The sequence below is a fragment of the Psammomys obesus genome, unplaced genomic scaffold (assembly GCF_907164565.1).
Source record: "Psammomys obesus unplaced genomic scaffold, mPsaObe1.curated_primary_1811, whole genome shotgun sequence".
NCBI lineage: Eukaryota > Metazoa > Chordata > Mammalia > Rodentia > Muridae > Psammomys > Psammomys obesus.
In genome coordinates, this window is record NW_026592481.1 from 4843037 (window position 1) to 4858048 (window position 15012).

General features: G+C 39.6%; 1 protein-coding gene across 2 annotated transcripts in view; it reads right to left on the minus strand.

The window, feature by feature from the left end:
- Positions 1–15012, minus strand: part of Clcn4 (chloride voltage-gated channel 4) — a 78916-nt gene that overhangs the window by 18208 nt on the left and 45696 nt on the right. For both annotated transcript variants that reach the window (XM_055613366.1, XM_055613367.1), the window contains 5 exons: positions 11245–11451; positions 11041–11121; positions 9404–9949; positions 6608–6794; positions 5034–5432 (listed from right to left, as the gene is read on the minus strand). In XM_055613366.1, the coding sequence (XP_055469341.1) occupies positions 5034–5432; positions 6608–6794; positions 9404–9949; positions 11041–11121; positions 11245–11451 (1420 nt within the window). The remainder of the gene's footprint in view (positions 1–5033; positions 5433–6607; positions 6795–9403; positions 9950–11040; positions 11122–11244; positions 11452–15012) is intronic.

The window sequence follows — 15012 nt, forward strand, 5'->3', positions numbered from 1 at the left end:
CAAAAGGATTCTGTTTTAAAGTTCTCAGGCACAGAGGCCATAGTTAGTACATACTTATTTGCTCATTTCCACAAACCAACTTAGTCTCTTAAAGTCTGACATAACATGATTTCCATCCATTTCAACAATCTGATTGAATATCAGGATTGGATCAAGCCACAAACCTTAATCAAGAACTGATCAAATGAATTTCCAAGCCTCTCATAAAACTATCCAGCCCAGTTGCTGAAATAAACAGCACACTTGTGTTTCCTCACAATCTACTGAAACTGTATGATACCCTGATAATAAGCAGCTATGACCTCAATGAAGTCTTGCTCAGTAGCGTATCTCTTGTGCCAAGACCAAGTCTATTTAAGCATGTAGTAGGCACAAAACATTTTGTTAAAGATTTATTTTTGTTTTGAGTGTTGTGTGTGTATGCTTGTCAAGGTGAGAAGGGGCCATTGGATACGCTAGAACTGGAGTTACAGGAAGCTATGAGCTACCCGACATGGGTGCTAGGAATGAAACTTGGATCCTCTGGAAGAGCAACAAGTGCTCTTAGTTGCTAAGCAATATCTTCAGCATCAACATAAAATCTTTGTCACATGAATTCATGTATGCATGAATTTGATAAAATCTACTAAATGTCGCTTTATCTAGCTGTTTGTCATGTAGAATAGGGCCTATATAATGGAAAAGACATTAGAAAGAAATATCCAAGGGCTACCCACTACCAATAAAGAATTGTAAACATTAGCTGGGGTCAGAAGGGAATCTGAGCTGTTTCTTGCTATTCCAGGTAACAATGGCTGATCTCTTCAGAATGACTCTCCTAGGTCAATTTGAAACTAGATTATAAAGTTTTATTGTAAGGTTTCAAACTCTGGAGAAAAAGGTGTGATACATATACCCCTGAGCCATATCTTTAACACCCAAACATACAGATTTTAAGACACAAAATATGAAGAAAATGCACTGAAATGCTAACTATAATGGCCTTCTTTAAACAGTGGTGAGAATGAGGGTGCCTTCTAAATTTTTCTGAATTTTTCAATAACTTAAAAGCATGTATTAATTTTGCTTTTAAAATACAACAAAAACATCATTTTTAAATGTTTGAGAGTTCAAGAACTTTTCTCTCAATATTTTAATGTAGAAGGCTTCATCATAATATTGCACTAGAACTAGTTCTGGTGGACATACACAGCTCCTTTAGAAATGATATATATTTTATAAGCATTTGCTAAAGCTCTGCAAACTCATATTCCATGTTTTGGAAGCAGCAATAATGCCAGATGCAAAGCGGGTAATTAATATAGTGATGGTGCTATGCATTTCACAAAATGTGATAGATGAGGAAAAATTTTAAATTAGAAACACTCAAACCTCCAACAAGCTTGTGAGTAGCCTCAGAGCAATAATTCTTAACTGGGAACAGTTTTGGCCCCACTCTCAGGGGAATTTGGTAATGTCTAGTGGCCCTTTTGGTTGTCACAAAATGGATACTGGGAGTGCCACTGGATTTTAGTGGAGAAAGCAAAGATGCTGTTCAACACCCTACAGTGTGCAGGACATCCCCAACCACAGCCGAATGTTAGTGGTATTAAGGTTAAGAGCTTTTACTTTAGAGTAATTGCTTCCAGGGAAGCAATGCTCTCTATTATCCAGTTGGATAAGAATGCTTCCATAAAATGAACACAATTAACAAGAAAGGTTAAAATGGAAAATTGGAAACAACTGCTCTCATGCTAAGTAGCAGTATGACATGATCTAACGACTACATAGAAGGAAAAGATTATTTTATAAGATACTACCTAGCAACACATGGAGAAATCTTACACACTTCGTATAACTTAACATTTAGCAGAAAGTAATTAACACCACTATTCCACATGACCCATTCCAGTAATTAACAGTGCTTTCAGAGAGAAACCTCTACACTTACAGAGCTTGTCTGGCAGATCTGATACCTATCTTCTCAGGTCCTGAATGTGGATCCTTTTATTCAAGTAAACATCTTCCATACGCTGGAGAATCATTATTAAGTCACCACCAGATGAAAAAAAATTAGAGTTCCCTTAATTCTTCCCCATAACTTTAACTTTCCATTCGTTTAATCATCTCTGTGGCTTTCCACTACGTCCTCTTGGAACCTGTTCTTGCTTAATAGCATAAGCCAGGACTTGAAGAGCCTGAGCTCTTCTGAGTACGGAAGGATCTTCATATTTTCAAACAGTAATGAGAGGTAAAAGTCCACTTGCTAGGAATTTGAACAAGGGTCATACCCAATTACTAATAACTCTGATGGCGGCAAGGTGGCACTAACTATAACTCTCTAATATAAAGACAATGGCTGTGTTCTAGTATTCTAGAAATGGATTATGAATGACAGAACATAATGACACATATGTATGTAAACACTTTTACAAATTCCATTACCTTGTTTTCTAACTTAAAAATGCTTCTCAGTTTTAGGAGAAACAAACAGAATGTAAAGTGTTATTTTCCTCATTTCTCATTCTTTACTAATGATAACTTTCTTGAATGTTCATTGCAGTAGCTCTGCTTTTAATCTCCTTAAAAGTGAACTTGGCAAGAGAGAGATTTTAGCAAAATGTTTAATGTCCTATATCAATAGTCATACAAGGGCATATAATTCCTCAAATACAGTTCCTGAATGTCACCACCAGAATGTGGTGATCCTGCAATTTCCATGGCTTAGGTAAAACAGCTTGTCTGATTCCTTTCAGCAAAACACCCCTCATCTTTCTACAAGTGATGTAAATAACAGATTCTACACTAAAATGGGCCTAATCAAATGCACAGAAAAAATGATTTACACTAAATGATGCCTCTTCACATATTCCAAACATAGCTTCTGAGTGGGTCCATGCTTGCAGAGCTTAAGTTTCTTCTCCAACCAGTTGATGCTAATTACCAATTACCACTTGATTACAGTAATGGATTTAAGCAAAATTAGTAAGCTGTGTCTTAGCAGGTATGCCTGGAGCAGCACAATAGGTAATGGATTCTGTGACATTTATTACTTCAGTTTCTAAATTCAACCATTGTGTAAAAGATTTGGGAGGCTTGAATGCATTTTAAAGGCTGCTGATTGCATTATTTTAAAACAAACCCAACCCTACTTAAACAATTTTTAATGATCTCATTATTTGTAAGGCAGAATTACCCCTCAAGGTACCTCCCTATTCCAAAACAAGACCTATATAAAGAGAAACATCCCTGAGCGCTCACAAAAGAATTTGCCATGGTACCTAAAATGTAAGTGCAACTTTTGCTTTCTGTGTGAACTAACCATTAAAGTTAGAAGGCAGTGCTTATCTACACTAACATTTGGAAAGCTTTAGAGGAGGAGATCTTAAATATATTTTAAGCTATTTAATATGGGAAAGGAGTTTTAAAAATAGAAAAGGAAGTGCCTGGGAAATAGGAACAAAAGGCCAAAGGATAAATAGCAGTCTAGTGAAGACATGTTTATAGTGAGGTAATCACAGTCACGCAGGAGGAAGGTCTTATTGTTGAACTGCAGGAGCATTCTGGAAGATGTGGTGGACCATAACACTGTCCTATGGGCATGAAAGTTGTGCCAGAGGCTTGTCTCCCACGTGATATAGAGGTATTTTTTTCACAGATCATGAAGCAGGACTGCTGGCGGGCAGGGCATAGTGTAGGCCATGCATGGGAAGATAGGCTATAATGACCATTGTACCTGCTACATCCTGAGGTCCAGAGGACTTTAGTTCTCTAAGACACATTATTTTTCCTTGCCTGGAGCTCTCCCTACAACTCTTATCTAGATATACCTCCTGCTTTCCTTCCACTGCAGCCATCGTTGGGACAAGGGGATCCATGGATTTCCTTCTTTGAACAGCTTGTCTTTGGAACACCCTACCCATATGTCTGCTATCCAAATAACTGACCCTCAGGGTAACTGACCTCAAGTCAAACACAAGGAAAACATAATCACATCAAACTAATTTCTAGTGATACTGCTTGCTAAGCCAGATGGGCCCCTAATTGGTGGGACTGGAGGTAATGCCATGGACTAAAGCAAAGACATGCAGCACTAAGTGAAGTACCAGAGAGAATGTTCTACTTATGCGGGATGACTACACTACCTTTCGTCCATTTTTAACATAAGCTATGCCTATTCAACTTTTTTCTTATAGTATTCCTTCCGTCAGCTTTAGACAACAATTCCTTAAAAAATGCAGAAGCAGCAGCATCAAGGAGCCCCAGTGACTGCCTGTACCCACATCAACCACTTTCTAACCCAGAATACCTACCTCAGGGCTTGAGTTCAAACCTTAATTCTTTAGAGTGTGAGTTGGGAGCAGGAGCATCGGCATGACTGGGAATCTCATAATGAATATAGAATGTCAGGATCCAGTGGGCCAGTTCAATCAGAATTTTTGTGGTTGTTGTTTGTTTGTTGTTTCTGTGTTGTTTTTGTTTCGAGAAAAGGTTTCCCTACATAGTCTTGGCTATCCTGGACTCCCTTTATGGACCAGGCTGGCCTCGAACTCACAGAGTTCCACCTGCCTGTGCCTCCTCAGCTGGGATTATAGGTGTGAGCCACTGCAATTGGCTCAATCATAACTTGTATCTTAACCTGATTCTAGATGATAAATATGCTTAAATCAAAGCTTAGAAGCCTCTGATTTTTTAAAAAAAATATTTTTATCATAAAATTTTTGAGAGTTTAGTATATGAATTCACTGTATTTATATCATTTGCACCTCTCATTCTCTCTTTCCAATTCCTCTTATGTTTCCTTGCCATATCCTCCTCTAAATTTCATGTTCTCTTATTCTATACATATGCATATACATATTATGTACATAGAACCTATTGAATTCAATTAGTGTTGCCCATAAATGCACATGTTTAAGACTGACGACATAGACTTGAGTGACATATTAGGGACTTGTCAAGCAATTTCCCGAAACTCATGTGCTGATTCTAGACCTACAAAAGCTACCATTAGGCTCTGAAGAAAACGTGAGTGCCTCCCTGTCCTTACTCACTTATAGCCAAGATCAGCTCCCGCCGCTGGGCAAAGCCAATAAGGCGCTCCGAGTCTCTGGAGACCACTACAGGAAAGCCATTGTAGTCTGTCTCCTTGATGAGTGTTTCCACATCCTCCACAGTCATGCTGTCCTGGGTTAATACCGACAATGATGGTTCTCCCCTCCGGGGCCGCATCACATCAGTGGCCAGGGTACGGTGGGTGAACTCATCCTTCACATCCAGAAATGGGTAACCATTCAGATGGATGTGGGCTTCATAAATTCCCTCTTTCCCAAAGGCATCAGCCACCCACTTGCTGGTGACAGCCGCTGCCATCAGGGGTACAATATACTCCAGACCTCCAGTCAATTCAAACATGATGACCACCAGTGACACTGTCATCCTAGTTACTCCACCTATAAACAGAAAAGGACAGTGAGATCTGAAAGCTGAGCCACAGACCCCGTGAATGTGTGATTTTTGTAAACAGACAAGTTGACAGACCAGAATTTCAGCCCAAGCAGGTTCTCTAATGAGACCTTTCAGTCATTTCCATACTTGTTCTAAGGAGTCAGTCCCACATGATAACTGGTCTCAGGTTCTATTAAACCCAGATTTGCATCAGGGACCTGTATATTGCCTGACAGGAAGCTCTACTCCAATAAGGAACACAGGTTTTGTATTCATCCAGGTTATATACATGGCTCTTTGATGAGTGGATCCAACCAGACTACCCAAGCTTCTCACAATGCAAGCAACTCAGAAGCCAAAAAAAAGTTTTAGAGATTTTAAAGAATATTAGATTGGACAGGGATCTGGCTTTGAATCCCTAGGCAATTGCAACCAAATCCTACTCTAATAAACTTAAACCAGGATTTCTTAACCTTAGCCCATAAAATATAAGATATTTGGGGCTGCACTATTCTGTGCTGTCAAGAAGGTCCTATGTTCCCAAACTAAGAAGTCAATGCTCTCTCTGCCCACTACACACAAGTGGCACTTAGAGTTATTTGGAAAAGTGATTCCAAATATTAGCAGAGACAGAACACTCCTTGTTGAGAAGCCATATTTTAGAGCAATAGTTGTCAACTTTCTTAATGCTGCAACCCTTTAATTCAGTTCCTTGGGCTGCTCCCCTCTTTCCCCACAACCATAACATTATTTTCATTGCTACTTCATAATTGTAATTTTCCTACTATTATGAATCATAATATAAATATCTGTGTTTGTCAATGGTTTTAGACGACCCCCGTGAAAGAAGTCATAATCCACAGATTGAGAACTTTTGTTTTAAATGATACAGCTGTAAGACAATAGAGATTTCATTACCCTGGGCTCTGAAAGACTGAACAGATGAGAACCTGCAAACATGTAAAGGGTGTGTGTGTGTGTGTGTGTGTGTGTGTGTGTGTGTGTGTGTGTGTGTTGAAAAATGCATGAGCTACAGAGATGTAGAAATGTACTTGTTACCAGAGGATAGTCTACCCTTATCCCAGGTGAAACCAATGATCAAATCCATTTCTTTTCTTCCTGTCTGACTTCTAAGATATGTCACCACCCTGCCCTCCTCCTTCCCCACCTATAGCTGTACCTAGACAGGCTGCAGCTCCCACCATTGCATAGAGTCCTGGTGTGACACAGTCCGCTCCAGGCCTGCACCAGTTCCTGAAGATGATCCAGTCATGGTGATGGTAGGCCAGCTGCTCCACACCAATTCCCACCATCCGGCCTGCCATGGCTCCTACGGCCATGCTGGGGATGAAGAGGCCTGAGGGAATCTTGAAGGAGATTACAGAGAAAAGACAGCCTGAGAAAAAGAGGCCCAATTCACCCAGTTCCAAGGAGAGTGAGAGTCTCCCATTCCGACAACATTTGCATTTCACTTAGATCCTCAAAGGAGACACAGCTCTTTACAACAAGTAAGCTGGGGAAAGGTGAGACAAATGCTTTGACAACCCCTTTGTCGCCTGGGCATTAAAGAATGATAAGCTTCACTGCAGATAACATTCCAAACCAGCATTTGCCACCTGAGTCTCTCACCACTTTCTCACTCCCCCAGCTGTGTCATTCGCACTGGCTTTGAAAATTAAATGTCAAAGCCACAGCATGAGAATGGATGAGAAAGGCCTTCAATTGCTCCCAGGTAAAATACAGAAACTGAGTGCATTGTCACCATTGCTGGCCTGAATCCTCCAAAAGCTTTTCAAAGACTCAGTGACCTGTTCAAAGGGTGATGGCTGGACATCTATCAGGGAGAGAGGAGGAAAAACCTCCCTTTCCTTACTAAACTCATTTTCCAAGAAGCTTTCAGAATAATTTCCAGCCATCTCAGAGGCAGCAAAGAAGCAGACTGTGTGGCCTAATAGGTTTTAGTAGTGGTGAGTTTTCTTTTATTAATGAAAACATATTTTGGTTTAACTGGTGATCATATGTGTGCTACCGAACTCCCTGACTCCAGTGTTCATTGAGACTCAACAAACTTTTAGATCTCACAGCCGCTGCTCTTTTTACCACTCCAGCAGCCATCAATCTGAGGATGGAAGCATATCTTTAACCTCGCTAAAGTGAAGGAGGCAGCCTCATATGCAATTTCTACAATTTGGAATGATTTCTGAGAAACTGACTCTTTCTAAATTTTCCTAACTCCACAGTCATTAACTCCTTAACTTCAAAGTAGGCTTCTCTTAGTAAGCACCAAAAGGTATTAATAACATCTTCCTTGAACACAAAGACAAATTCCTTTGACAGGAACTGAAGAATAAGAGTGAGTCATCTTGTGTCTTACAAAGTCATCATTTCTGAGACTCAGTAAAAACAAAACATTTTGAAATACCACATGGCAATGGTAATGTCCACACATGTGTGTTTTTATGAAAATTTATCAAGCTCTGACCAACTCTGTATGAATGGTATATTCTGATATGTTTTTAAATAGAAATAATGGTACTATTCACAACGGCTAAGAGGTATAACCAACCAAATGCCCATGAAAAGATGAATGGATCAAGAAAACGTGGAATATACAGAGTGAAGTACTACTTAGCCAATAAAAGGAGCAAAGTATTAGAACATGGTACACCATCGATGAGCCTTAAAACCATGATGCTGAGTGAAAGGTGACAGACATGAAAGGCCACATATTTAATTCCATTCATATGAACTGTCCAAAATAGGTAAACCCACAGTGTCAGAGAACGCATACATGGCTGCAAAAGGAGGAGCCAGTGGAGAATAATTGTTAATACAGTGTCTTCACGAAATGAAAATATTCTGAATTAAATAAACAATGGCTACACTGTATTGTAGATATACATAATGATAATGAAGTCTATACTTTAAAATGATCAACTTGGCCAAGTATGGTACTAACATATATAATCACAGTATTAGGGAGGCAGCGGCAGGAGGATAACAAGTTCAGAGACAGAGTGATATAAACAGAGAGACACCATCTCAAAGAGAAAAGGAAAGCAATAATGTCTCAGTGCCCTTGGAAGTATGTATATCTGAGCTGGGTTAAAACAGTGCTTCAAACCAAAATGAAAGAACCTGTCTTCTCTCCAAAAATGGAAGCATGCACTATTATCCACAGTTCTCAAAGACATCAAGAAAAGATGTATACAAATAGCCCATGCCATGGTGCTACTTGAATTTAGAAAGGGAAACAATTACTCTGTGCCCTGAAATGCTGATGTAGCTTGCATGCTGCTCAGTACAGTTTCTGTGAATGATGGCTTTGGGGTAACTCACCAGAGGAGCCATGTATCCTTCAAGGGCAGCATTTTGTACTGGATTCTGTACCCTTCAGACCTAGTACATTTCTATAGAAATAGATGATTCTCGAGGGATGTTTTATTGACTGAACTAGAGGCTAAATTGGGCTTTCTTTGTCCACTGTGCCATTGACCACTTAGCAGCTAAACCTGCATTTCTCTAAGAAGGCAATGAGGTGACTAGATGTCCATCCAACCCTGTATCCCATAAATATATCAAAAATTGGGTTGGACCAAGCTGCCATCTACAGCTTCTTCAAATAGAAAGTGGAAATAGCCAATTGTGGTACCACATGCTTTTAATCCTAGTTCTTATGAGGCATGAGATGTCTGTGAGTTCAAGGCTGGTCTGGTCTATATAGCAAATTCTGGGCTAGTCAGATTTCCATGGTGGGACTCGTCAAAAAAATAAATAAAAAAGAAAATAAAAATAGGATCTGTACTTCATATGCTTGCTGTTTAGATTATTATTTCCTTTCAATTAAAAGAAGACCACGCACATGAGAACATTACAGAAAGGTCAGTGTTCTTCTTCAAATCATAATTTTATTTTGGAGACTAATGTGCTGTACTCAGAAAAACATGCCCTCCCCCTTTTTTTCTGCTTCACTTACCTTCATGCCAAAGGTAAATATAGTAATGACTATTTTGAAGATCAATGCCAAAGCCAGCTGCCACATGGCTGTATAAACCCCAACCCCAGCTGGCCGGTCCGGAATGTCATCCACAGGCCGAGTCATGTTGGGGTCATTGATGTAGTCACAGAGCTGAGAGGACTCAAGAGCCCCACAGTCATTGAACAGCTCAGAGATGAGCTCACTGGTACTCTGACGAGTGTATGGATTGGGATAGGCAATGATGGCTGTGATGGCTGTCACCACAATGACCTCCAACACTGGGTACTTCCCCAACCTGGTGGTTTTACGCCTCCTGCACCAGGCAATGTTGCAGCGTGTAAAGAGGGTTCCCCACAAACCCCCAAAGACTCCAAGTAGGATGAAGGGGAAGAGTTCAGCCATGTACCAGGGTGTATGATACTCCACGTAAAAAAGAACCAGGCGACTATTTCCAAAGGGGTTGATGGAACGCAGTGTGAAGGCTGCCACCAGGGCTGCAAAAAATGACCTCCACAAGGTTTTCAGAGGAAAGTAGTAACTGACCTAGAAAAAAAAATAGAAAATCAGTAACCAAATAATGGACTGCTGGAGCCTTTCCCTTTGATTAGCAGCTAATTGATAGAATTTGGCATAAAGGACACAGTCAAAACAAAAAATATATGCCACTCACTTTATCAGTTTAGGTTTAGTTGTGACCAAAAAAATCCTTAAGAAAATTAATGTCTAAATATAGATTGGTGAGCTGAGAATACAATTTGGTAGTACGATGTTTGTCTAGCAATCATAAGATCCTGGGTTCAGTCCCTCGTACTATAAACATTAATAAACAAATAGCAAAAGTTGGGCAGCTTTAATTAAAATGGGTTTGTGCTATATTCATAAGAGAAATAAAATGCTTAGGGTGTAACTCAGAGGTATAGCACATGTTCGGTATGCTCCAGGCCCAAGTTTTGTCCCAGCACCGCAAAAATGAACAAAAGATAATGTATTTACTCATAATACTGTTCATTTCACAGAAATCCTCCCAAACTCAAGAATTCTTATTGTGTGAATGACAAAAGAGATTGAGGGCTGGAAAATTCTGGTCTACAAATCAATTCTAACTCACAAAATATATTTTTAAGCAGCAGAGTTTTTATATTTATGAATGGTTAGGGGAACAAAAGTAACTACTTATTACCTGAAATATTTGTTCACAAAATAACATTTCTGTGACAGCTAAGAACTAAATAAAGGTGAAATTTCAAAGCCCATAAAGAAAGTTTTCAGCCACATAGTCATATGCCTACTCATAGATATTGCTGCAAGTACAGTCAGTCAACTGGCTGTGGCAAAAAGTGTGGCTCATGAAACTTACATAATTAAATATCCTGATCTTTTCAGAAAAGTCTTTGTTAACCCTGGAAAGATCTATTATGTTCCAAAACCAAGTTGGAAACTAGGTTGTCTTTATTTCCACACTAGAAATCTCTCCAAAAACATTGGCAATTTTAAAAAATAGTATATGAGAACACATTTAATAGCAGAAATTATGTTGCTCAATTAACTATGTGAAGCTTATTCAAAACGTCTGTCAACTACCCACGTATTTCTGGCCACTCCAAACCACGAAAGTGCTTTCTGCCCGCTCTCACCTCCTCTAGACTGAAGAGCACACCTCCTATAGGAGCACCGAAGGCCACAGAGACACCAGCTGCAGCTGCAGCTGAAAGCACCTGCAAATCAAATAGTTAAAGGTGAGCTGGGGGTTGGGGCATAGAATAAGGGCTGGTAAGATGAGGTAAGGACTCTAAGAAGCTATGTTCCCTGCCAGTGGAGGTAAAAGGGAGCTGGCTCACCTCACGCCTCTTGCCCTCATTCTTGCTATACTTTGAGAAAAGGCTGCTGAAGAAATTGCCACAGCAACAAGCCACATGCACCAGTGGCCCCTCTTTCCCAAGGCTCAGGCCGGAGGACACAACCAGTACCAGGGTGACAGTCTTGATTAGCAGGGTCCATTTCCCCAAGTAGCCTCTGATTATGAAGCCACTTAAAATAGTCTTTATCTGCAACAAAAGATGGAGAGTGAGGGCAAGTGTAGTACATTGGTCCAGGGCTAGGAAAGAAACTGAACCAGACTCACTAAGTCCCAGGGATGGAAGGCTATATCAGTTCCTTATTTGACTAAAATTTTGTGCCAGCAAAAGTTTGTATCTTATTACAGTAGCTCTCTTACCCATGGAGATACATCTGATGATCACCACTAGACACCTGAAACTGAGGTTATGCCAAAGGGTATATATGCCATATTGAAGTTTAATTCATAGAGTAAGCTCAGTAAGAGATTAACACCAGTAATTAACCAAATAAAAGAATTATAACAACAAAAAGTTTTCATTTTGTTTGTTTATTCACCTAACATTAATGCCTTTTTCATTTTAATTAGGCACTTACATATTTTTGCAACTTGGGGTGTACACTAGTACTACTACAATTTTTTTTTTTTTTGAGATGAGGGTCTCACTATGTGGCCCTGTCTGGACTGGAACTCACTACATAGACCAGGCTAGCCTTGAACTCAAAGATTCACTATTTGCAGATGATATGATATTATACCTGAGTGACCCCAAGAATTCTACCAGAGAACTCCTTTGGCTGATAAAAACCTTCAGCAAAGTGGCTGAACACAAAATTAACTCAAAAAAGTCAGTAGCCCTCCTGTATACAAAGGACAAAAGGGCTGAGAAAGAAATTAGGGAAACAACACCCTTCAAGTTAGCTACAGAAGACATAAAGTACCTTGGTGTGACCATAACCAAGAAAGTCAAAGACTTATATGAAAAAAATTCCAGTCTCTGAAGAAAGAATTAGAGGAAGATACCAGAAGATGGAAAGATCTCCCATGTTCTTGTCTTGGCAAGATTAACATAGTAAAAATGGTCATCTTACCAAAAGCAGTCTACAGACTCAATGCAATTCTTTACAGACCTTTAAAGAAAAATTCTCAACTTCATATGGAATGACAAGAAACCTAGAATTGCTAAAACAATCCTCTACAATAAATGATCTTCTGGAGGTATCTCCATCCCTGATCTCAAGCTGTACCATAGAGCAACAATACTAAAAGCTACATGATACTGGCATAGAAACTGACTGGTGAATCAATGGAATCGAATAGAAGATCCTGAAATAAACCCACACACTTATGGACAACTGATCTTTGACAAATATGCCAAAATCGTATAATGGAAAAAAGATAGCATCTTCAACAAACGGTGCTGGTCTAACTGGATATCTACATGTAGAAAAATGCAAATATATCCATACTCATCACCCTGCACAAAACTAAAGTCCAAGTGGATCAAAGACCTCGATATAAAACCAGACACACAAAACCTGTTAGAAGAAAAAGTGGGGAAGAGCCTTGAACTCATTGGCAGAGGAGACAACTTCCTGAACAGAACACCAACAGCACAGGCTCTAAGAGCAACAATCAATAAATGGGACCTCATGAAACTGAAAAGCTTCTGTAAATCAAAGGACATTGTCGTCAGAACAAAAAGACTGCCTAGAGATTGGGAAAAGATCTTCACCAACCCTATATCTGGGAGAGGGCTAATATCCAGAATATATAAAGAACTAAAGAAGTTAAAGAGCAACAAATCAAGTCATCCAATTAAAAACTTGGGTACAGAGCTAAACAGAGAATTCTCTGTAGAAGAATATCGAAAGGCAGAGAAACACTTAAATGTTCAACGTCCTTAGTCATCAGGGAAATGCAAATCAAAATGACCTTGAGATTTCACCTTACACCCATCAGAATAGCTAACATCAAAAATTCAAATGACAACACATGCTGGAGAGGATGTGGAGAAAAGGGAACCCTCCTCCATTGCTGGTGGGAATGTCAACTTGTACAAACACTTTAGAAATCAATCTGGTGCTTTCTCAGACAATTAGGAATAGTGCTTCCTCAAGATCCAGCTATACCAGTCCTAGGCATATATCCAAAAGATGCTCAAGTACACAACAAGGACATTTGCTCAACCATGTTTGTAGCAGCTTTATTTGTAATAGTCAGAAGCTGGAAACAACTCAGATGCCCCTCAGTGGAAGAATAGATACAGAAATTGTGGTACATCTACACAATGGAGTATTACTCAGCAATAAAAAACAAGGAAATCATGAAATTTGCAGGCAAATGGTAGGGACTAGAAAAGATCATCCAGAGTAGGGTATCCCAGAAGCAGAAGGACACACAGGGTATATACTCACTCATAAATGGATATTAGACATATAATATAGGATAAACCTACTAAAATCTGTACACCTAAAGAAACTAATCAAGAAGGAGGACTTTGGCTAAAATGCTCAATCCAGAAAGGCAAAGCTGATGGTCATCAGAAGGAGAAAACAGGGAACAGGACAGGAGCCTGCCACAGAGGGCCTCTGAAAGGCTCTACCCTGCAGGGTATCAAACCAGATGCTGAGATTTAATGGCCAACCTTTGGGTAGTGTGCAGGGAACTTTATGAAAGAAGTGGGAAATAGTAAGACCTGGAGAGGACAGGAGATCCACAAGGAGAACAACAGAACCAAAAAGTCTGGGCACAGTGGTCTTTTCTGAGACTGATACCCAACCATCTCCTGCACAGATGTAGCCAATGGAAGTTCAGTGTCCAAGTGGGTTCCATAGTAATGGGAACAGGGATGGTATCTGACATAAACTGATTGGCCTACTCTTTGATCACTTCCCTCTAAGCGGGGAGCAGCCTTACCAGGCCACAGAGGAAGACAATTCAGCCAGTCCTGATGAGACCTGATAGACTAGGATCAGAAGGAAAGGGAGGAAGATCTCCCTTATCAGTGGACTGGGGGAGGGGCATAGGTAGAGAAAGGGGAGGGAAGGTGAGATTGGGAGGGGAGGAGAGAGGGAGCTACAGGGGGGATACAAAATGAACAAACTGCAATTTATAAAAATTAAAATTAAAAAAAGAAAAAAATTCACCTGACTCTGTATTTTGAGTGCTGGAATTAAAAGTGTGTACCACTATGCCCTGTCATACATTGCTATTTTAAATAGATACTTTTAGCATACAAAATGATGGATTTCACTATGAAGTTTTCATATGTAAAGATCATATTGTTCCCATTGTTTCCTATTGAAAATGAGTTTGAGTAGAGAGAACTACTCTCTTACTCCTTTGCAGATTTGCTCCATTTTATCAATGCCAAATAACCACTTTATTTTTACAAGTGCGTTTAAAACTTTGTCTAGAATTCAGTTGGATACCAGTATCTATGATGGACTTTGCATACTGAAGTTCATTTTTCCTAGTGGTTCACTACCTCCAACATCTGCCACAATAGACTATAAAGAGTGAATGTTTACCTTTGAGCTAGCAACTTTCAACTCACTAATTAGAATCATGAGATCCTAGGTCACTTAATCAAATTCTTTAAACAGTTTTCCCAATTGTATGCTAAGTTATGGAATAATGTTTTCCCTTGTCAATGTCATTTACATAACAGAAAAGTGTCTTCTTGTGGACACTACCTAGCCAAGTAAAACGACTTCTCAAACAGCAAACACAATGCTTCTCAACTTCATCAAAATCACTTGGCAAA